We start from the raw sequence: 23,196 nt of genomic DNA, 5'->3' as shown, positions 1-23,196 counted from the left end.
GGTGATGCCAGATCACGTGGTGATAATGATTTGAGCTTGGCGGCTATTCCCGTACCTTAAGTCGCCGCCCTTCCCGGTGAGCTGTTAGACATGCCTTTAGAAGGGAGCTAGTAAACCCCTAGTATACATAAAGCTTCGTAGCTCATAATGTTTAAAGGCAGATAAATATATACGAACTATTTGCTATTTACAATTTATACAAATGGATACCCTGACAACTTCCATTGGAATTTCCCTGCCTATTCCAATTTATAATAATGCCCAATACTCAAAACTCTACTTAACGCCATGCTTGCTTTGATAGTTTAGCTGCCCTCGATTCTCAATCTTACATGGCCCGGATAGCACACAATTGAACCAGCGGCGAGCTCCTGCACTTCCATATTCCGCACTACATCCAGATAAGTTTGCTCTGGACCGGACCCAACTCCTTCTATGAATTTGCGTTCAATGACATGTTCTAACCCCCTCGAGTCAAACTACAGCCATGCATTAGCTTCATATCCTCAATAGTATCCTCAAGCCCAGTGAAAACCTACCCTTCCTTATCTAACTCCAACGGAGTAAATCCTTCTCCTTCTCCCTTCTTAACCTCCGTCTTTCCCACTCCAGCCTTCCCCGGCTCCCCATCTTCCGCACATCCACAATCATAAAAGTCCCCAATCTTACTACAATCAAATATTTCCTTCTTCAACCTCTTATTAACCTCATTGTGGACATGGCAAGCCCATGCCGCGGCCGTACTCCTCGTAGCAACCTGCGGCGGATATTTCTTTAACAGCCCTTGGAAATGGCGAGCGCAATCGCCACATGGATAGAGGCGAGCAAAGAGATGAATGTAAGATTTTAGAGCCGAGCTATCTTCTTCTGTAGGCTTATCGGGGAATTTCGCCATCATCGTGTGTAAGACTTTCCAGGCTGCGTGGCCGAGTTCTGCTCTTAAAGGGCGAGGATCGTTAGCAAGTACAACTAAGTAATTTCAATGACACTTTGCAAAGCCGGCGGACATACTTCAAAGTAGCATTCTCCAACTTAGGAGCAGTGGCGGCTCCATGGAGAACATTATTATCGACAAGGATTGGTGTTTTATCCAAGGGAAATTCGGTATTATAATCACTCTCTGTGCCATAATCTAAAGCTCTTGTTCCATGATTTTGATTGCGAAATGTGAGTACAAAGAATATGCATAGGAAAGCCGCTACAGCTATTCCCGCAAGGGTAAAATGAGGTTTCCGAGCCATGCTGTTTTGTGTTCAGACAAGTATGTGATCTGGTATTGATGATTATGATATGGTTGGCTGACTGTGCAGATGAAGGAAGGCCGATTTTACAATGTAGCTCGGCTCCGAATGTCAAGTCAAATATTGGTAAGATTGTTCAATACATCCGCGACAAAGAATAATAGAGAAGCAGCAATTGAAAGTTAATGAATGTTAATTGATTAGTTGTTTAGTTAAGAAAGCGGGTGAGAGAATAAAAGGAAAGGGATCCGAACATTCGATAAAATCATTCCAACTTCATTCATAGCATGATTAGTATACCAGTACTGTATTCCCGTTTTAGAACTTGATCCCTCAAATAAATTAAATCCAAGACCCTTATTCGTTCGACTTGATCGTTTCATATTCATCCAGAATCATCTTCTGATTGGTTAAAAAGGGATTCGGAACAACGTCTACTTTTCCCCACTCCACCCATTTAGTTGGGTCAGGCACATTCCTCTCGGAGCATCATTCATCCCTTCCATCACCCCGCGTTCTCCGAGCTCGGAAACATAAAATATTTTTGAGCTTGGCTCTTTGATGACTGATGACTGTATGAATGGGTAATAAATAAATAACCTTTCCCGAGGAGAAAGTTGAAAGATTTATTAACAATCTTGGATCCTACAATTTTGAATTCTATACATCTTCGAAAGTCGGTGTGCTACTTTAACATTCAAACCTCTTGACTTTTCGAGCAATTCTTCATCACAAAACTTTCATCTCTTCAATATGGCTTTCCCACCACCTCCCGTTAACACTATCGACTGGAGCGACATTGGCTTCAAATTCCGTGAAGGTACTGAGAATTCAACCTCATCTGTCAATGACTAAATCCAATGCTTCAACTTAAGTCTTTCAAGAAATACTAACACACCGCTCCAGTAAATGGCCACATCGAGTCTCATTACTCAGTAAAAACCGGCAAATGGACACCTCCAAAATTCATCACCGACCCTTACCTCCGTCTCCATGGCATGTCTCCCGCCTTAAACTACGGCCAACAAGCATACGAAGGTATGAAAGCCTTTCGCAGTCCTGGTGACTCCTCCATAACCATATTCCGCCCTAACAAAAACGCTGCTCGTCTCGCCCACTCCGCCGAATTCATTTCTATTCCTCCTGTTCCTGAGAATGTTTTCATGGACTGTGTACATGCCGCAGTATCTCTAAATGCGGAATACGTACCGCCTCATGAAACAGGCGCTGCTATGTATATCCGTCCTTTGATTTTTGGATCCAGTGCTCAGTTAGGATTGAATCCCCCAGAGGAATATACCTTCTGCGTTTACGTCCTCCCAGTTGGTGTCTACCATGGTGTACACCCAGTTAAGTGTTTGATTCTTGAAGAATTCGATCGCTCTGCACCACATGGAACTGGAAGTGCGAAAGTGGGTGGAAATTATGCACCCGTACTGAGATGGAGTGATAAAGCAAGGAATGAAGGATATGGTATTACATTACATTTGGATAGTCAAACACGCAGTGAAATCGACGAATTTTCTACCAGTGGATTTATTGGTGCGAAGAAGGATGGAGATAATATTACATTGGTTGTACCGGATAGCAAGAACGTTATTGCCAGTGTAACATCTGATAGTATTTTGGAAATTGGAAAGAGTCTTGGATGGAAAACAGAAGTTCGCTCGGTTAGTTATTTCCTTTTCTCTTCCTTTTTTCCTTGGGGCCTATTCGCCGTTTTACTCTCCTTCTCAACTATACCCCATTACTTTTCCCATCTTGCACCACTTCCACTTCCAACCACTCCAACTTCCAATTTCCATCACACTCATACTAACCTTCTACAGATTAAATACGAAGAACTGCCCAACTTCACCGAAGTAATGGCTGCCGGAACCGCCGCCGCCCTCGTCCCAATCCGTTCCATAACTCGTAACTCCGACTCCAAAACCACAGAATATATCCCCTCATCCTCCGAAGACCCAGGCGCTATCTGTCAAAAACTTCTCACCACCCTCAAGGGAATTCAATCCGGAAAAATTAAGGATACTTTTGGCTGGAACAAGACGGTCGAGAAATTGGATGTTAAAGATTTTACCAGTGGCGAAACAAATGGTACAAATGGTTTGAGTGGAAATATTGATAAATTGCCTTGATAAGGTTACAGGAATCTTGTATAATCTCAATTCTAAAATAGTCAAAAAAGAATGGTCACGGCGTTAAATGATTTGATATTAGCATTTTGTACTAGTTTTTCTAAATGGAATTAAATTATTGATCAAACTCAAACGCTAAAATATAAAAGCCCCCCTTTTCAGTTCCTTCACTTCATATATACATTCTAGCCGAGAGTTACTAACAGAAATAGCTCGTCTCTTTTAAATCATAATATATCATCGATCCTAGATCTTGATCCACTCAAACAATTTCCGCTTATATTATCTTTACACATGATCTTTTATTTATCTCTACCTAGGTAATTATATTTCAAAACCAGCAAACTAAGATTACAAAACCTAATAATAGAACTAAGTAAGAAGTCTAAATTTTATATTCTCTTTAATAAGCTGATTGTATATTATATATTATAAATTATTAAATTGTTCCCCTTTCTCTCTATCTGTCAAGCTCTTCATCTCTCTATTCATTACCTTTCCTATTGTAAGTATAATTATAATTATAACTACAACTATAACCATTTATACTTCTCTATCTGCTTTCTATCCTCCTCCTCCTCCTCCCCCCCTCCTCTTTTCACATGAATAAAATAAACAAATTCCAACACAACCCCAAACAATCTAATCCAATCCAATTCAAACAACACAAAAGTAAAATAAAACAAAATAAAACGAAATAAATAATCCACTCCCTCACTCCCTCATCCATTCATCTAACCCGACAATCAACCCCAATCCCACAAGTGAAAAAAAAAAAAAAGTTCCATAGAATGAAACATCAATTTCACAATCAGGATATTTAAAAACTAGATTAAGTATCATATCGTATCGTATCATATCATATCATATCATATATTTCCTAATAAATAAAATCCCAACGTATACTTCATTCTAATTCCTTCCTTCCTTCCGTTCCATCCAAAAAGAAAAATCTGCCTAACAAACAACCACAAAAAACAATACGCCCTCGCTATGCCAGTCACCTTATGATTAACCATTTCATAAAAAAAAATCTAGATCATCATCTCAAAGTATGTATCCTTTCCAAATAAAATAACCATTGCCTCTTCGGCTCTCATTTGTAGAAATATAAATAATAATAATTATAATAATAATAATAATAATTAAAAAAAAACATTCTAAGATAACTGGGCGAGCTTTTGTAAAGCTGTCAAGACACCTAGATGGATGTTAGTAATTACTTCCGGCAACATTATTGAGGATACATACCAGTAACTCCTTGTGTAAGTGTAAACCCAGCTTCAGTATTTCTACTGCCCAAACTAACAGTTGTAACACTGTTAACCTTCTTTTCTCTCCCTAAATCATTGGCCCATCGAAAGATAACTTCATCATCTCTACCATCACCTATCACTAGTAAGAAATCAACAGGAGAAGTATGTTTATCATCTGGTGACATTTCTTTCGCAAGGCCTTCGAAGATTTTCATGGCAGCTGTGCCCTTTGACCAATCAATCGGTTCAACTGCTACAGCTCCTATAAATGATGTTAGTAAGTTTTCTTGTAACGTACCAACCCATGAATACATACCTTCAACAGGAATTGCCCTAACTCTCTGTTCCTCACATGCATCATTAATGTGACTTGCACAATCACCGGCTTGTCGAGTTGCCGTTTCGAAATCTTCTGCGTTCTTGTAATGGAAGATCAAGCTACAATGTCTTGTCTCAATCCATGATCCTGGTGTTCGTTCGGTATAATATGCCATGATGCCTTCTACCGAATCTTTCCATGCTCGCATCTTCTCAGGATCAGCCATTTCAATCCAATCTGAAGTACCAAATTGTTTGAGGAAACATCCATTTTCGGCAATTAGACCAAGGCGTGGTACTCTTTTGAATAAACGATCGAGTTCTTCTGGTTGTCTACTAGACATTACATATACTGTATTTCTTTCATCTTGAAGTAGATCATTAAGAGTATCGATTGTGCGCTATACATCGTTAGCCTTCCCTCAGAATCGAGGATTATAGTACTACTTACTTGCGGGCTTGTTAAAATGATACTGCTTGGGGATCCCCATGATGCCAAAGTCCCTTCATAATCAATGATGAAGAGTCTTCGCTCGGATCTCTGATACTTTTGACCAAGCATATTAATTGAGAGACGTGGAACAGCTGTGGTATCTCTCTTGTGCTGTTCTTCATAGGCCTTGTCAAGACGATTAATAAATTCATTAAACCAATGCTCTCCAGTATGGTGCATGACAGCTGCATGAAGTTTCTTGAATCGTTCTTCTTTTTCTTCGTCCTCCATTTCCAATGCTTGTTTAATAGCATCAGCGCATTGACGATAATCCCAAGGATTTACAGAAAGTTCATTGCCACCAAAGATGGAAGAACTACCAGTAAATTCACTGAGAATAAGAGATCCATGCTTGTTGTGACCTTCGAACTTGCCATCTTGACAAAACAAGTATTCATGACATGTTAAATTCATTCCTTCGCGCTGACTAGCGATCATTAGAGCATCAGCGACTGTGAGTAGAGCCAAATATTGAGGGTAGATGATATCTTGCTTGAGGTAGACGACTGGTTGGTAAGCAAGATTGGCCCATGAAGAGTTAATTCTAGTAACAATATCTGAAACGGTGGCATCAAGTTCGGAATTTTCTGTGGTAGATGTTGCTACTTGAATAAGAACAACTTTATCTCTCCATTCAGGATATTTATTGAGAAATAGCTCATACGCCTATAGGAAAAAAAAGATTAGTACTTGTCAATTAGGGCTTCATCACAATAGTTGTTTTTTGAAGTCTTTAGAAGTCCAGAATACAATAAATTGAAAACTTACCAAAAGCTTAGGTCGCACACCTCGGACATGATCTAACTTGTCTCGTGCCACAATGAGCTTCTTACCACGATATCTTTCTTGCATTGTGTTCAACCAATGAGTAGCTTTAGGATCTGCACGATTCATATCCAGAGCAACAGGATCAATTCCAATTGCGAGATTGATAACATCGATGAATCGATCCTCAAGTTGAATACCATCATTTGTGGCTTCAACCATTAAAATACGACTGCAGGTTTGCAAGAAATGTCGTGCATACTCTTGAATTTGGAATCCAATGAGATTTGCTCCCAACATACCCTCGAGTAATTCCTTACGAACGGCTAGACATCGGAAAACTTCCGAGGATGGAAATGCAACATGAAGGAAGAATCCAATTTTGGCATCAGGAAGCTTCTTCCGGATCATTGAAGGTACCAATAGGAGATGGTAGTCATGGATCCAAATCACATCACCTCTCTTCCATTCCTTGACGATTTTATCCGCAAAAGCCTGATTTACTTTAACATAGTAAATCCAAGAGTGATCTTCGTAAGCCTTGCTTTTAGGGTTATCCGGTATTTGGTAATGGAAGACTGGCCACAAGATTTGCTTGCAGTAGTGTGTGTAATGACCATCAAAATCGCCGTCTTTACAAAAAACAGTTGCGGAATCGTGCTCTGTAGCCATGCGATCGTCAATATCCTGCTTTTGTCGACGTTCGAGAGCATCCGTGGGCATCCCTAGTGTACCAACCCAAATCTTATCTTCAAGATTTCCACTTCTAACTGCAGCTTGAACGGCATTTCTTAGACCTCCGTTACCTTGCTCGGCTGGTTCAACTTCCCATTCGGCATTTGCGAAAACTCTATCATGACTATCACTTCGTTTGTATTGTGGTTGGCGAATTCCAGCGCTTCCAAGAACTTCTGCCTTCTCCTTCATCTTGTTGTGCTTGAGGATATCTGCGGGAGGGGGAGAACTAGCCCGAGATCGTGGTTGGTTGAACGTCTTTCCCGCACCCCATGCCGGCGAATGAGGATCGCTGGGCGCGATTACAGAGAGCTGGTTCTCTTGTATGGTTTTTAGGTCTGGTATATCGGTTTGAGCAAAAAATTGTTCGTGATCGACATCGTGTATTGGTGTTGCTGGGGGTGTGATATCCTTCTGATGACCGAAAAGACTAGGCTTGCCGGTAGTATCGATTTTGGTGGTAGTTCTTCTAGCGGCACCGGGACGCCCCGAGCGGAAAGCATTGGACTTGGGATCTGGGTGGATATTGGATCCTCTGGTCGGAGGACGAGAATTCGTTGAAGGAAGTTTGAAGTTGATTGTGTTTGGGAGAAAGCTATGAGGAAAGCAGATACATCAGCTTTTTGTCATTGTGAAATCCCGCAGCAGAAAGGAAGTCTCTAATTCCTACGCCTGCTAGATTAAACAGTAAAAATTGCAGATATCTGAAGATATGCTTGAAGCTACCAAGCAGTGTTTGGCTGTAGCTATGATGCGATGCTCGAAAGAAATAACATAACAAAAGCCTGCCCAGCAACCAAATATTTAAGAGAAGGAAAAGAAGAAAAAACTCACAGAGAGACCACAAAGACTGTCATGATGAATGTTCAGAGAAAACTTTCAAAAATGGAGCGGCGGAATGAAATTCAGTATAAAATATTTTGAAAACTGATAATTGCACAACCATGAGCTATGTGCTTTCTGTGTCTTGTAGCTTAAGAGCTTCTGGCTGCGTCTGAGAGCAAGTTCGAATGAGGGGCAGTAAATAGTGGGGCTGATATGTTTCGGCAGAATAGTAGTCAATTTCGGGATTCGATGTTTGATGTAATAAATTTTCCTGGTGAGATGAGAATAGATAGAAGAGCGCAAGAAATGTTGTGATGTTGTGATATGGGTGGTCGACAAAGTAAAGGTTTGTTGAAGGGGTGGAGCTGTATTTGAATGTTTGACCTGACCTGTTAGTCAAATATTTCTCTCCAGACGTGTTGAAGAGATGGTAATGGGTAAGTTTGAGGACAAGGGTATTGCCGGACCAGTAGGAGAACAGAAGAGGATGCTTTGTTTAGCAACTTACAACGTAAAACTCCTGCGAGGTGGGTAGATGTGTTTTATTTTAGGATGGGGAAATGCGGGATGTGTGGCTTGCTTTGAGAGAGGTTAAGCAGAAGAATGAGGTCTGTGGATTGTGAAAGGGGGAGTGAGAGGAGAGGAAAGTATATCTTCAGTAGTAGTAGTAGTAGCTTGATGATTGAAATCAAAATTGAAGTAGGTATTTAGGTAGGTAGATAAATTGATAGTATTTATTTCCCTTACATCAAAAAGTTAGGCACTCGGAAAAACGAAAGAGAAAATGGATGAATCTTTTCGTAATATTCGTTATTGAATGGTAATACAAATACATACATATTATTTCTTATGATCACAATATATAATACAACTAGGACTTTCTAGCGATTTCCCTCATGAAACAATTATCTCATAGCCGGAGCTTTTTTTCCCATTGCCAATTTGCATCCATTAAAATTTACGTCAGGCACATGGGAATTCCAACAAATGACATGGATTTATGCAAGGTGAATCCACATGCCGCTGCATCTTTTTTTATTATTCCTGCCCTATTGTCTTCCTTGTCTTTCATTGTTGATACCATAAGGTTGCCTACCAGTGACCATACATTGGTGATACTAATGAAAGTAAGACTTACGCAGTATATATGTTTGAGCCATTGTTTACTTTTCATCGATACAGACCTTCATCAACTTACTAGTAACATGGAACCATACTTCCAACACCTCGATATTACGAATAGGCTATATCTTGGATGAAGTATGTGCCTCATTAGCTACAAGCCTACAATAGCTAAACCAGTCGGATAGTTTTGCTAAATATCAAGTCCTTACCCTTTGATTCTTCTAGCCAATCCAACCACGTTTTACACACCTAGGATGATATGATAAGAGGATGTGCTCAGGACCTTTGAGCCACCAAACTTTAATAATTAACTCCTCTTTCCAACCACTGTGCTCTCTGTATATTGTTCCCGACTCGTGTTGACCTTCATCTTGCAGCCCATCTCACATGCTGAACTTATAATTCACTCATCAATATAGTCGGTAGAGCTACCTATTGGCACCACGTCTGTCGCACCTTTTCCTACATTGATTTGAGGGAAAGAAAATAAGGATTTTAATACTAATATCATACCTAGATATCTACTTTTCTGTTGCAAACTTCCACAAGACGCGTATTTACATCCTTGACTTCAAACCTCCTTCCAAGGCAGTGTTGCACATCATAGGAAACTTGGCGCTTTAACGAACACCTAAAAATCTAGAACATATGGAATGTGCATCGATGTCTTCAGCCACAGCTTGATCACCACACCCCTAACATCTAACATCTAACTACTCTAAACTTTAGAGTCTAGCCGTCTCTGCTTTCCTCTGCGTTCCTAGTACGAGAACACCAACTTAAATCAACCACTCACCAACGTCCTCATAAACGCGTGCTTCGTATGCTCCTTCCAGTTTCTAACGTTAACCACACAATGGATAGAATATCCAATATTCGAAAAATGGCTCAATATAAATCCCCCCCTCCAATATCACACGATTAATTCCCGCTCTGTCACTACAACATACTACTTGGTGCCACCAATCACCAAACCGGGTTTTCCCGAACAAATTCTTTTGCCTGATTGGGGCGGTGATGAGATCCGTTGGTTGCATGATCTACAATATCTATTACCTAGTATAGAATATGGGGAAGAGTAAATATCCATATCAAAAAAAAGGTCATCTCATCTCCATCCATCATCACATTAACCCATCCATTAATGAGCATTGGGCATAAACCTATCATATTTCAGATATTTACTGCACGAACCGGCCTGCTGTGATGTTCGCTATCGACGCCAATCCCCTCTTTGCTAATTGATCCGAACTATCTCCTTCGATACCATCCATCCATCCATCCATCCCAAATCTCGATATCAAGGATTCATTCGTTACTGTTACACGATGAGTCAAGATCCTAGTAATCTGAACTCTCCTGTAGGCCATTGCTCTTTCAAAATTCAAAAGCATAGGAATAGAACCCCTTCTACTCTATTGAAGGTATTATTCTTATAGGTGTAAAGAGGGTTATCTTATTATTGGTGCTACGATTCCTAACTATATAAATCCATAATCATTGTACTTTCTATATTGAGCCTAACACCGTATACAGCAACGGGAAACAGCAATGTAACACCCACCATCTATCAAAATATGCAAAGTATCTCTCCCTCTTATCAATCAATCCATTATACCGGTATCTAATTACCTACCTATTGTTTTTAAAAGAAAATCAAAAACAACTATTTTTGCTGCCTAATATCAAATTACAATGTCCATGGTATGGTAAAATTGTAAAATTTCCAAACCCGCGGAAAACTAGCCATATCAAATATCAAACATTTGTTTTATGGAAGTTTTTCTTATTTTCAAGTTTTACCGTCGTATTCATCACAGTCGAGAACCTGTCCTGTCCTGTCAGGTCCGTTACACAACATAACGAAGTCCACAGCACAGAATCTCGATGATAACTTCGGATCTGAGGATGTGAAAAGTAACCTACCTACCTACCTACCTACCTACCTACCTACCTACCTACCTTCCAACGAGATACTAGACACATACATACATCTAATCTAATCTAATCTTACAATTTGAGAGATTAACCTAACATCTCACTCACTTGGCTGAAAAATTTAAATTATCGAAATCACATCATCTATCATCATTGAGGTTGAATAGGTATTAAAGAAATGATTTATTTATGTAATTTGCCATTTAGCCAGTGTTAATAGGTTACCTAATTAGTAGTTAGTTCCCTTCAGTCTTCAGATAGTCTTGAAGGAACCCAAGAGGAAGGAAGAGAAAGAAGAGCGGAGTTTTTACTTACTTACTTATGCTCATATGGTTATTGTTTTGTGTTGAGATTTCTTAATGTTGTGATTATAGTTTTACTTTACTTTACTTTGCCCGTGGTAGTGTAATCATCAGCTCTATTTCGATTTCGAGTGTGATTAGAACGATAATTAGAAGATAGTTTAGACGATGATGATGATGAGACCAATTCACAGATGAGCTAGCAATCTTCTGACATAAATTAGGTAGGTATTAAACGTCTTATGGGTGGGTGACTGCTTCTAGTGGATTTAATTTTGTATAACCTTATATACGTAGTACTTACTAAAGGTTAGGTGTGTATTTCTTTGGAATAAATGATGATGATGATGATGACGGGGAGGTTACCATAGTAGTTCTCTTCTACTAGTCATTTCGTATAGCGATTTCGGCGGATTTTAGTTTCTCTGTTCTTTGTTATACTACCTAATAACACTCTATCGATACATATATACATATATACGTATATACCTACATCTACATACATAAATATCTAAGTAGATAATGTAACATCAATATTCAAACTAGATTCCAGGCTCACACACACTCCATAACATCATCCCCTATCTCCATATCCCCCCTTCCCCAAATATCTCTTCTCTCCCCTTCCCTCCCCTTCAAATATATTTCCATTCCCTCTTTGAGACATAAAATTTATATTCGTTTAACATATGTATATAAAATCATCCCAAGTCTATCTTTATCAACACTACCTGCCTTTTTAGCTTTTCTTCACTTCATTATCAAAGTTTTCCGTTATATTCACTTCCCCTTCTTCCCTCCCTCGTCGACTGATTGATGTATTCACGAATGAATTACTATACATTCGTAACTACCTAGTAATAAATGAGGATTTGACGCAGATAATAGAGTGGTTATGATTACTAGGTCTTTCAATTCCTAGTCCAGCGAGCAGGATATTAGACGGGAAGCTGAAGTGTTTATAGCTAGTACAAATTATTATATTTATGATATTATGATATTATGAATGTGCAATGTGATGAGATCTTACGATCCAGCTATGTATACTATAATACAACGAAATTGCAAATGCAAATGGTCCTTCTCAGTTCATATAAGATCCTACGTCGCTAGTCTGATTAAATTGCCCTTCGAATTAGCCCCTTGAAATCAATGCTATTGTTTTGAGATTAGCCATTCTTCTCTCTTATTTTGCAAAGCAACAAGATTAGTGTTTTTTATGCATCCGAACCCTAAGTGCATCCCGTTATTACGAAACTACTCATCCTTTTCCGCAGCGCAGTAACAGTAATGTTTTGCACCAGGTTGTACTTCAGCTTCTACTTCCGAAAGTTTTCGTTTCTGACCTCCTCTCGCAGTCAATAAATCTTGGACAAATTTCTCAATGCAATCCAATGCAACATCTAATGTCAATGACTTATTCGGTCGAGCGCATTTCATTAAAGCCTGTTCGGGTATCTGTGTTAAGAATCGACCGGATATACCGAGTTTATTCTTTGCGGTGGGAGAATTTAATTGCATGATGATATTGAGTAACTTGCCGGTGGCAGAATCATTCTGGAAGGCTGTATAAAGTGTAGCTTCTTGCCAGGATTGTATCAATTGCGTGGAATCGAGAAGATTCGATAGATCGGCGATGATGATCTCTCTTCTGATGAGCTCTAATACACTGGCTTTTAAGATCTTGTATTGGGATTCTTCAGATGGTGGTTGAAATGGTATTCGAATGGCGCATCGATCGACAAATGCTTCATCGAGACAATCGATCATGTTTGATGTAGACATGAAAACAACATTTGGACATGTCATGACCGTATCGAGTCCGGTGAGTAGAGAATTCGTAGCGCGTAGTGAATCTTGGGCTTCTCCATGCATGACACCAGAATGTCTAGATACAGCAATAGATTCAACCTCATCAATTAGTACTATGATAATACGACTTGGGTTGTTTTGGCACATAATCTTGACCTTGTTAAGTAAATCATCGACTTGTGTTGCACTTTCGCTAAAGTATTTGGATAGAAGGGTCGCTGTTTTGACTTGGATGAGTTTCGTGTGTGGAAATGTTTCGACCAAACGAATGGCCAATCTTTGTGCAATTGCTTGGCAGATCGTTGTTTTGCCGGTTCCTGGAGGACCTAGAATTGATGAGGCACCATATAGCCATCATTGCACAAATGCAAATGATGGTTATTGGTAGCCCCATAAACATTAGACTTGATTCTAATCATTGTGAGTGCGGTAGACTGTTGACCTACCATGAAACAAAGCCATGGGATTCATTCTCTTCTTTGCATGTCCTGTATCCGCGGAAAAGGTAACTATTTGACGTCAATCTATATTCATCAAGCTGTAATTCCAGAAAATTGTACGCACGTATGTTCGATATCATCCACGAAAGATCTTCCTTGTGGTTTTGATCAAATATAAGCCTGTGCAATATTAGTCGACAGGAGAATTCGATGTACATTATTTCAAACTCACTCCTCCCATTTACCATCAAAGTCGTGATGAGGCATATCAAAAACCTCAGCTGATGGTATCTCTGGATCATCATATGCCTCAATTGACGTCGTGCTATCGGAGCCTTCAAATAAACGCGGTGGTGGTGGTGGAACACCATGCATCCTATAGACACAAAAACGGCTCAGTACATCTCGAAGTCTAAGATGGCTTGGTTTTTCTTGATTCTCAATGGCAATAATTTCGACTGGTACTAGAGATTCTATCTCTTGACTAGCCCATAACTTCCAGGCATCACTCAATTCTGCAGACGAGAGATAAGAGTTTATTCTAACAATGAAGAGCGTATCATGTAGGAAGACTTACGTGCGAGGAGAGGCAACATGTCATTATCAATGTTGCAGATGACATTCTCAACTTCTAGCTCTTGTATGAGGTTGGAGAGTTGAGCGTGGGCCTAATGTATCAAGTGTCCGTTAGATTTTGAAGACGAAATTGTGATGTTCCTTTTCCATACAAGTTTCAAGTGATTGGAATTCAATTCATCCTCAATGAATGGTCGGAGTCTTGCCTCGAAAATGACCGTAGGCTTTTCGGAAATTGGCTGGTTGGGATCAAGATTCTCCATTGTGACTTTACGTATTGTCTCAAGTGACTTTGATCAGATCGGAGGTATAGTGACAATATAAGTGAGAATCGATGTTGATGTGAGAAGTATCAATACAGTGGAGTCAGAGATGAGGAAGAGTGCGGGTTATGAAATGTATGAAAATGAGGGTGGTTGCCTGAAAACATAGATGAGGAAGTGAAGGTGAAAAATAAAATGCACATGATAAAAGATCACGCTGGAGGGAGGAAAAGGTAGGTAGCCGACGGGGAATACCAGGTATTGCTTAAGTAAAGTAACACCTGACTGGTTGATTTTTAGTGAGACCACCTACATAGTAGTATTTGATATCCTTGGGCCTATTATTGGAACCAATTGATTTCTGTTTTCTTGAGGCTTTGTTGAACTCTCCCGTCAAAATATCTACTTAGCAAGTGACTTTTACAGTTGGCTTGAACATCATGAGGTTTATCCTGACTATACTGCCTGGGTAGATGAGAACAAAACAGTTCAATGTTCACCTAGAGTTTGAAACATTTGAATAGGGCTAGGTACTCAGGTACAGACTGGATACTTTGAAAAGTATGAGATAACATAGTCTGAGTATATGAAATCATCTAAAAGCCAATGACTGAATATCATCTCGATCAAGTCTGACTGATCTGAACAATATCTGCTTACATAAGCCCAGGTATATTTTAAAAGACCGTACGCAAATGGAGCACCTCTCTCTAATAACCGTCTATAAGAGAAAGGGCTAGAAAGAAGTAATGCTGGTTGATATCAAGGATCGGAGAGCAGTTCAGAGTTATGCTGGCGAGAGCTGCTGGTCCGCTACTTCGAGGTATCGAAATCCTCTCGAGATCACTGGTTTATTAGTATCTATGAAAAGAAACATGATACATGAGACAGAAATACATGAAGTCTGCTTGCCACTAGTACTGCTGTAAAGGCTTTCCCCCTTCACTCTAGATGAGGAACCGGGAGAAACAGAACAGCGAGTCGATTAGATTGAAGTGATAACCTTATCAAACATTAACCCACTCATTGGTACGGCCCGCGAATATCGTAGAACAAGCTAGACTCAACCATATCCCCAGAAGACCAATCAATTTTTGTCAAGAGGGTTTGGAGGCATCTTTATAGCGAAGAGTACTCCCTATCTGATAATGATGTGGGGTGCTTGATCATTTATGCACCAACATGGTTGAAACCCCCGTTCCTGGCTAAAGTCCAACCCTGCTTACATAATAAGGTTAACAAGCTTGTGAATCCAACTCGTCATAGCTTGGCAATCCATCACCGCCTGTAAAAAAGATGGATCTTAATTGTCTACTCGCATTTGTTTGTTCACTTTGTTGCTGATGTTTTCCTTCAACTAATTCGAAAGTCTGCCAAAACTCATCATGGCTTCCATTATGGACGCCTCAACGGCTCCCGAAAAGGATTGCAAAGCATATGATCCCACACATATTGAAGGACAACAGACTGCGATATATGTTCAACTCGTCCTTTCACTAACTCTCGGAGTTTCTGCATTCTTTGGATTCTGTGTAAGTCATGAAGAGAGTAGGGTTAAAAAAACCTTTGCTAATGTTTGCAGGTCCTGCGACCAAAGTGGAAAAGTTTATATGCCGCCCGCAAAAGGCATGTCGATGCCGCCGCAAGTCTGCCAGAGCTGCCGGATACCTTCTTTGGTTGGATGCCTGTTTTGTATAGAGTTACAGAAGAACAAGTCCTCGCATCTGCTGGATTGGATGCATATGTCGTATGTCTTAGGAATCTGCCGCTTCCGGATAAATGCACAAGACTAATCTCATCCAGTTCCTATCCTTTTTCAAGATGTCGATGAAACTATTCGGGATCATGTTCATCATGGCAGTTGCTATTCTTGCCCCAATCAACCAACACTTTTATTACGTATTCGACCCGTTCGGAAATTCGACGAGCCCTCCGGATATTCCTGATTACTCGCGGTTAGAGGGTTGGCATGGTGGATGGAATGATGCCTTAACTTTGGAGGAGTCAAAAGACTCCGACGACGTACTACCTGAGACCAGCTATCTTTGGTCATACCTAGTGTTTACTTATGTCTTTACCGGACTTGCAATATATTTTATGAACAAGCAAACCCACCGCGTAATAAAGATCCGCCAGGACTACCTTGGAAGCCAATCCACAATTACCGATCGAACAATAAAACTGTCTGGAATTCCAAAGGAGCTAAGGTCGGAAGAAAAGATCACCGAATTCTTGGAGAAACTCGAAATAGGAAAGGTGGAGAGTGTGACTTTATGTCGCAATTGGAGAAAACTCGATGATATGATGGACAAGAGAGTGCAGGTTGTTAGGCGGCTGGAAGAGGCATGGACGGTACACCTAGGCCAGCAAGAACGTTCAAGTATATGGCCAATACGGGCACAGCAGTCAACACCGGGTGATGATGCAGAGGATGAGTCGCAAGATAATGAGGGTGATAATTTACTAGGGACCAACCACTTCACCTCGTATGACAAACCAAGACCGACCACACGGATCTGGTACGGTTTTCTCAATTTCCAAAGTAGGAAAGTAGACGCGATCGACCACTACGAAGAACAGCTACGACAGCTAGATGAAATGATCACAGATGCAAGAAAGAAGGAGTACGAACCTACGGCGCTTGCATTTGTCACTATGGACTCAATCCCTGCTTGCCAGATGGCTGTGCAAGCTTTACTCGATCCGACCCCGATGCAGTTGATGGCACGACCAGCTCCGGCACCATCCGATATTGTTTGGACAAATACGTATCTGCCTCGATCAAATCGCATGATTCGTTCATGGGCGATCACTCTCTTCATTCTCATACTCACCATCTTTTGGCTCATTCCAGTGGCTGCTCTGGCAGGTCTCGTTAGTCTTTGTTCAATTCGACAAGTTTGGCCTGGGCTAGCAGATGTATTGGAAAGTCACGATATCCTTAAGGCTTTGGTTCAGACTGGGTTGCCTACGCTTATTGTCTCATTACTCAATTTGGCAATTCCATTCTTGTATGACTACCTTGCGAATATGCAAGGATCAATCTCTCAAGGCGACGTAGAGCTTTCCGTCATATCGAAAAACTTTTATTTCACATTCTTCAACGTATTCCTGGTTTTTACGGTCTTTGGCGCGGCGAGCAAATTCTGGCCAGTCTTACAGGAGACATTGAAGGATACCACGAAGATTGCATATACTCTAGCCCAATCGATTTCCGATCTCTCCATGTTTTACACGAATTTCATCCTCCTACAGGCCCTCGGACTTTTACCTTTCAGGTTGTTGGAATTTGGAAGTGTTTCCCTGTATCCTATCACATTAATGGGTGCCAAGACTCCTAGAGACTATGCCGAGCTAGTACAACCGCCGATTTTTAGTTACGGATTTTATCTTCCTTCAGCACTTCTCGTCTACATTCTATGTATTGTCTATAGCATACAACCAGCAGGATACCTCGTCCTCTTATTTGGGATGACATATTTTGCTTTGGGCTATTACACCTACAAATACCAGCTTTTGTATGCTATGGATCATCCACAGCATGCTACTGGAGGTGCTTGGCCTATGATTGTATATCGTCTTCTTGTAGGCTTGGGCTTCTTTCAGCTTACTATGGCTGGAGTAATTGCGCTAAGAAAAGCCTTCACTCCGGCTATACTTGTTGTCCCTTTGATACCATTCACGATTTGGTACAGTTATTACTTCAGACGAACATTCCAACCACTCATGAAATTTATCGCTCTTAGAAGTATCAGAAGAGATAGTAATCCAGACATCAACATCGCTGGCGAAGACATCGGCATCAATAGACCTCCAGGACATATTCAAAGAGGCACTACTGTCGACGAAGTCAGGGAAAGAGGCACAAGATACATCAATCCAAGTCTCACTGTACCGTAAGTAACCTCACAGTAGAACTACCTTCCATACTAACAATACATAGGCTAGAAAAGATTTGGATCAATAAGGACCCAGATTCCGAGCCAAACGAAAGCACCCTACAATTAGATCGTGAGGAATCTGCCGCAAGCTCTATAAGTCTAGGGGATACTCACATTTGGCGAGAAGCTAGTGATACAAATGTGTGATGAAGTTGTATATATGATAGAATGTCCTTTATTAGCTTGAGCCCTTTTCTTTTTTACGATAAACCTCATATTGATGTAATGAAGGGAGTTTTTGGTATTTCTATTAAGGAGACAGAATGGGGCCTTCCTTATATAATTTGGCATTGTTTTCGGAATATACCCAATGCTCTTTCCTGAACAAATTGCTCCTTTTCTGTTAGGCTTTGTCTGTTCAGAACTCACTATCTATTCTCATTCTTCCGATGCACATCATGCATTTTCAATAATTATCCTTTACCTCTCCATTGCAATCTAGTGCAATGTCACAAGAGTCTCCATACCTAAAAGATCATTTTTATTTCTTCAACATTCGTTAGTGAGAGTCCTTAAAAAGTACAAAAATCAAAATCGAACAGTGATGCCAATTATTTCCTACCATTCGACTATCATCGAGAACAGAGCCGCCCACCCGGGGGCTGTCGACACGACGTCTTCTCAGATTCTCTTATCAAGAGCGATTGCAGATCACAATTCAAGTTCTCGCCCGCCAGTTATCAGAAGACTATACTCTACAATTGCTGTGACGTCTGTTTACGAGTCCCCAACAAGCCATATCATGACGATTGGAGACGCGGCTAGCACATCGAAAGATGTAGGGTTGGATGGTGGGCAGATGGAGGAGTATAGTGGTACGTGGCTGTTGAATTGCTTGCGGATGGTTTCCGACTTACCATAAGTGTTCTAATATCTTGACATTTTTATGTTTTTAGGCTTCGTGAGCAGCCAATACACATCAGTCCCAGCAGTCGGTGATGCCTCTAGGTGCCATAACCTACATGCAGCATCGGATCTAGTAAGTTTACCTTCCTTGAACAACTGTGCTCGTTTATCATAGCTGCCTATTCTTTGGACCCCAGCAAAGTTCTGAGATTTGTGAACTAACTTTGGAATTTTTAGGTCACTCCAATTGATGATACGGCTCTCGATCCACCTTTCCTAGCCAATCCGTGGAAACTCCCTCAACTTGAACCAGTCCCAGATGAAGAAGGAAGCCGTGATAAAGGAAAAGAGGTTGAACGTGGGAGAACATTAGAGCGAAGCCCAAGATATTCGAATCCTCTCGCAAAGGCTGAATCACGACCTCAAAGGAACAAAACAACCATTGAAGTGGATGGTCGCTCAATAAGAACACGCGATCGAAGCCAGACTCTTCATGAAAACCCAAATGATCCTTGCGCAATTTTTGATGACCAGGTATTGGAACCCTTAATAGGTATAGCACAACAAGATAGTTTCTCGGAAGTGCTTAGTGGACATGCATCTCCAGCAAGTTTGAACGGCTCCCTCGACGCGAAAGAATTAAAGGGACGACTTCGATCTAGAACTTCAGGGGGAAGCTCTCTGGGATCAACTATATCTCCTATTGAATCACTCACTCGAACAGTCACAACCGTTTACAACGATTCCACTCCTGTTTTCCCAGACCCAACCTTACCAGTCGAATCATCTTCTTGTCGACTACCTAGTGTTGATCGACTAGAAGAATCTGCTCGTCAGTCGACATCATTCACTTTCTCAAAACTACCAACGGAAATCATTCAACAAATATATGATTATCTTACTCCGGCTGATTTCAATTCGGCGAGACATACATGTCGAACATGGTTTTTTACTAGTATAGAACGTTCCCTTCTTGAAAATATGATCCGCCGTGGAGGTTGGGAATCTAGCTGTCAACAGGAAATCTCTGAGACAAAATGCGCGGCATTTAAACGTAGTCCGGAGTATGATTGGTTCATGAGTAAGCGTATCTCGAGAGAGTGTGCTCTTGGGCCAAATTGGACGGGGCGCGGGGTACCAGTGAGTCCGGACAGGTTTCCACTAGAATCGAAACAGTCGTCATTTTCATCAGCTTCAATGGTGGATTTCACAGAAGTCGCTGTCCAATACAAAGATACGACTCCTGCTGGAACTATTTTCACGGTGAGTAGCTGTGGAAAGTTCTTGATGGCTGCGAATGGTTGTTTAATCTATGTTTATGAACTAAACAGAAGCCATCATGATGTGGATGATTGGTATGAAGTTCAACCTGGTTCTTTGCGTCCAGTCACCAGCATCATATGTCCACACAGAGTGTTAGCTTGCAGCATGGATACTTCATCACATAGGTATGCAATAGCTGCTCTCCTCGATGGGCGTATGGGTCTTGTGTGCGATATTTCTCTTAGCAATATAGCTCCACCCACTTCTTCGGAACCTGGGACTGCGGACCTTTCTTCGCAGGATTCGAGTCGCTCAGACCTCTCACTATCTCCTAGAAATGATACTAATCATGGTGTATCGTTTCTCGACCGTGTTAGTTTAGACAGTTCAGCTCCGGTTCAAAGGGCTGGAAGATCTACAACTGCTTTTGTTTTCCCTGGCATAGCTACAACTCGTAGTGGTGGTAGTTCTCCAGGGGTGGCGCAACGTCCAGATTATAATGAAGCGTCCAGATCAGCCAGTGCTGTAAAGAATTCTTATCCTCCTGAAGAAACCGGTCCACACTCCGTTGGAGCAGGTAGTCGAATGCGGAGCAGATTACCAGCTCGTAAAAAATCAAACCTTAATACCAGAGAAATGCCCGTTGAAACAGGTACGCGTTCGATATATAGAAACCTCTGCTCTGAAGATGATCCTCCTCGCTCAGTGGCTATCTGTCCTCAACGACGATGTGTAGCGTTTGGCTGCTCGGCCGGTATCGAGTTGCATTGGGTTGATGCTTTGACTGGGCAAGATCTGAATAGATGGTTTCCACTCACTGCTCCTAGCGATTTTTTGTTCTTCTTACCTCCGCGGAAAAGTATAGATTCAGCGAAAAAGTTGAGGCTCATTAGTAGTAAGTAACTATCACTTTCAAAACCACCATGGCAAGGGAAAGGGTAAAATTTCAAATAAAACCTGGACCTAGACTTGCACTCGCCAAATATCTTTGGCCAGATTTACTAACCAATCTGTAGGTGCGGCTAGCCCAAGCGAATGTGCAGCTGTACATGAGAGAGCATATGGAAGAAGACCACGAGGTGCTTCATTTTGGCAAAGAATCGGCTGGAATGGAAGCCAGGGGGACAATAGTGAGGAAATGGAACATGCTCAGCAGATACTGGCACCAGTGGGAAGGTTTCGAAGTGATTCCGGCAGAAGGGTCGACCATTCTGATCATTATCGTGCGGTACCACTTAGTGATGGTTATCATATCCTATTTACTGATCCAAGTACTGGAGCTCTTTGCTTGGGCAGTGATGCACCTGTCGGAGGACCTACCAAATTACTTCGTAAAGTTTGGTTTCAGGGAACCAGAAGGTAGAGGTAGTCCAACGGTCTATGCTGGAGGTGCTGACTTAAGGTGGGGAGTGAGAGTTGTGGCAGCATTTGGAAAGTTGTACAGAACAGAGTATCTGGATGTTCTCCGTTCCCGGAGACGTATTTCATGCAGCTCAGAGCTTTCCAAGCCTACTAGAAAGTTCTGTTGTACACAAACGAAGCATTTCCAAGAATTCTAAAAATATGCAATGGCTGGACTGGTGGCCCGATGAGGGACTTCAAGCATGGCTGGATCTCATTCGGCATCCGGTACCGGGTATTCTTCCAGGAAGTATGTGGCCAGTTAGGATCAAGGGTCAAAGAATAGGGACATGTTCTAATATAGTTGACCTTGCGATCGATTCAAGTAATGGTATCACCATTTGGGCATTTAGCACGGATGGGATTGCTAAGATTTGGCATTTAGAAGATGGAAAACACAGAGATTTGGCAAGATTAAGTGTATTGAGAGATGGTACAATCCGCGAAAATGATTACGAGGGTGACATTGAGTTGAACGGTACATTTCTCACCTCTGAGATTCTTCAACACCGCTCTACAATAGAACAACAATCATTTGATGGAACCATGTCGCCAGATATATCAACAATTATCACAGCACGAAGAGGCTCAGGCTGGAGTTACCAAAGTGTAAATTATGACTCGGATGGTGATGTGGTTATGGAAGATGTATATGGACCGGGCGTCGATATGCCAGCGACGTGGTCGAGACCGGAAAGAGTATATGAGGAAGGTCAACCGGTTCAGGATCAACAGTATCAGTATTTAATGTCCCGTTGGCCACGATCGGCCGTGGGGTATAGGAGGTGGTGGGAGAGGGCGGCAGTTAGTGGGGATATGGCGAGGGTGGTGGAGGCTAGGGGGGTTACGAGGATCGAGATTGAAATTCGTTGATTGTGTGGTAGGGGGGTAGGGGGGACATGGGAATGGAGATGGAGATGGAGATGTGTTGATTAATATGTGTGTGTGTGTGAGTGAGTGATAAAGCGTACTATTCACGGAAGAACGGTTGATCAGACGGGGGTGTATTTGTGTACTTGGTTTTGAGAAGTGGTAGTTGATTATTGGAATGGGATTGAATTAAGGTTAGTGTATAAATTGTATAAATTGGATCCAAAAGAGAGAATACATATTTTTATACTCTAAGGTTACGGCTTTCATTAAACTGTCTGGAACAACTGTCTAGAACGATGTAACCATGTATGCAGTGCCGTTGTTGTTGTTGTTCAAAAATTATATGTAGTACATACGGAGTACTAGGTAGGTTACCTAATTGATGATGACCGAGTATGAAACTGGTGGGGGTGGATTAACTTGTGTGGGTTATTGTGGGTTGGAACTGTGGATTGTGGATTGTGGATGGATTTGATCGTCGGGGTTTCTCCTGATTATTGTATTGTATGGATGGAGTGGATGGAGTGGATGGGAGTGTATGGAGAAGTCGAGAAGTCGAGAAGTCGAGACCGTTTCTTTTTTTGTTTTGTTATGTTATGTGAGCACCGAGTGTGAGTGTACTCGGTAGGTAGGTAGGAGTAGGGG

The 23,196-nt window shown here is 41.3% G+C and overlaps 9 protein-coding genes across 9 annotated transcripts in view; 3 read left to right on the top strand and 6 right to left on the bottom strand.

Moving 5' to 3' along the window:
• The window catches only part of SS1G_12818 (hypothetical protein), a gene marked incomplete at both ends in the record, with an annotated part of 1,089 nt that extends 943 nt beyond the window's left edge, over positions 1-146 (bottom strand). The window contains one exon of the mRNA XM_001586191.1: positions 128-146. Within this exon, the coding sequence (XP_001586241.1) occupies positions 128-146 (19 nt within the window). The remainder of the gene's footprint in view (positions 1-127) is intronic.
• A 314-nt stretch (positions 147-460) lies between these two features.
• On the bottom strand, positions 461-1,241 carry SS1G_12817 (hypothetical protein; the record flags this gene model as incomplete). The annotated part of the gene is made up of 3 exons (XM_001586190.1): positions 461-479; positions 540-938; positions 1,012-1,241. 3 exons carry the CDS (start codon positions 1,239-1,241, stop codon positions 461-463), a joined length of 648 nt encoding a protein of 215 aa, XP_001586240.1.
• A 753-nt stretch (positions 1,242-1,994) lies between these two features.
• SS1G_12816 (hypothetical protein) lies at positions 1,995-3,379 on the top strand (the record flags this gene model as incomplete). Its single annotated transcript, XM_001586189.1, has 3 exons — positions 1,995-2,061; positions 2,148-2,911; positions 3,071-3,379. The coding sequence occupies 3 exons, from the start codon at positions 1,995-1,997 to the stop codon at positions 3,377-3,379; spliced, it is 1,140 nt and encodes a 379-aa protein (XP_001586239.1).
• A 1,160-nt stretch (positions 3,380-4,539) lies between these two features.
• SS1G_12815 (hypothetical protein) lies at positions 4,540-7,803 on the bottom strand (the record flags this gene model as incomplete). The annotated part of the gene is made up of 6 exons (XM_001586188.1): positions 4,540-4,580; positions 4,631-4,897; positions 4,952-5,354; positions 5,405-6,112; positions 6,215-7,541; positions 7,781-7,803. 6 exons carry the CDS (start codon positions 7,801-7,803, stop codon positions 4,540-4,542), a joined length of 2,769 nt encoding a protein of 922 aa, XP_001586238.1.
• A 1,060-nt stretch (positions 7,804-8,863) lies between these two features.
• On the bottom strand, positions 8,864-9,933 carry SS1G_12814 (predicted protein; the record flags this gene model as incomplete). The annotated part of the gene is made up of 3 exons (XM_001586187.1): positions 8,864-8,889; positions 8,970-9,015; positions 9,847-9,933. 3 exons carry the CDS (start codon positions 9,931-9,933, stop codon positions 8,864-8,866), a joined length of 159 nt encoding a protein of 52 aa, XP_001586237.1.
• A 1,287-nt stretch (positions 9,934-11,220) lies between these two features.
• Positions 11,221-11,528, bottom strand: SS1G_12813 (predicted protein; the record flags this gene model as incomplete). Its single annotated transcript, XM_001586186.1, has 3 exons — positions 11,221-11,346; positions 11,421-11,439; positions 11,503-11,528. 3 exons carry the CDS (start codon positions 11,526-11,528, stop codon positions 11,221-11,223), a joined length of 171 nt encoding a protein of 56 aa, XP_001586236.1.
• Positions 11,529-12,393: 865 nt separating this feature from the next.
• On the bottom strand, positions 12,394-14,227 carry SS1G_12812 (hypothetical protein; the record flags this gene model as incomplete). Its single annotated transcript, XM_001586185.1, has 6 exons — positions 12,394-13,166; positions 13,395-13,457; positions 13,513-13,568; positions 13,621-13,903; positions 13,966-14,056; positions 14,117-14,227. The coding sequence occupies 6 exons, from the start codon at positions 14,225-14,227 to the stop codon at positions 12,394-12,396; spliced, it is 1,377 nt and encodes a 458-aa protein (XP_001586235.1).
• A 1,385-nt stretch (positions 14,228-15,612) lies between these two features.
• Positions 15,613-18,315, top strand: SS1G_12811 (hypothetical protein; the record flags this gene model as incomplete). The annotated part of the gene is made up of 4 exons (XM_001586184.1): positions 15,613-15,759; positions 15,810-15,974; positions 16,031-18,123; positions 18,171-18,315. 4 exons carry the CDS (start codon positions 15,613-15,615, stop codon positions 18,313-18,315), a joined length of 2,550 nt encoding a protein of 849 aa, XP_001586234.1.
• Positions 18,316-18,910: 595 nt separating this feature from the next.
• Positions 18,911-22,551, top strand: SS1G_12810 (hypothetical protein; the record flags this gene model as incomplete). Its single annotated transcript, XM_001586183.1, has 5 exons — positions 18,911-18,983; positions 19,065-19,147; positions 19,252-21,172; positions 21,304-21,756; positions 21,794-22,551. The coding sequence occupies 5 exons, from the start codon at positions 18,911-18,913 to the stop codon at positions 22,549-22,551; spliced, it is 3,288 nt and encodes a 1,095-aa protein (XP_001586233.1).
• Between the last annotated feature and the right edge of the window lie 645 nt (positions 22,552-23,196).

The sequence above is a fragment of the Sclerotinia sclerotiorum genome, genomic scaffold (genome assembly GCF_000146945.2).
Source record: "Sclerotinia sclerotiorum 1980 UF-70 scaffold_22 genomic scaffold, whole genome shotgun sequence".
Taxonomy (NCBI): domain Eukaryota; kingdom Fungi; phylum Ascomycota; class Leotiomycetes; order Helotiales; family Sclerotiniaceae; genus Sclerotinia; species Sclerotinia sclerotiorum.
Note: the sequence above shows the minus strand (reverse complement) of the source record. Positions and strands in the feature narration are given on the sequence as shown.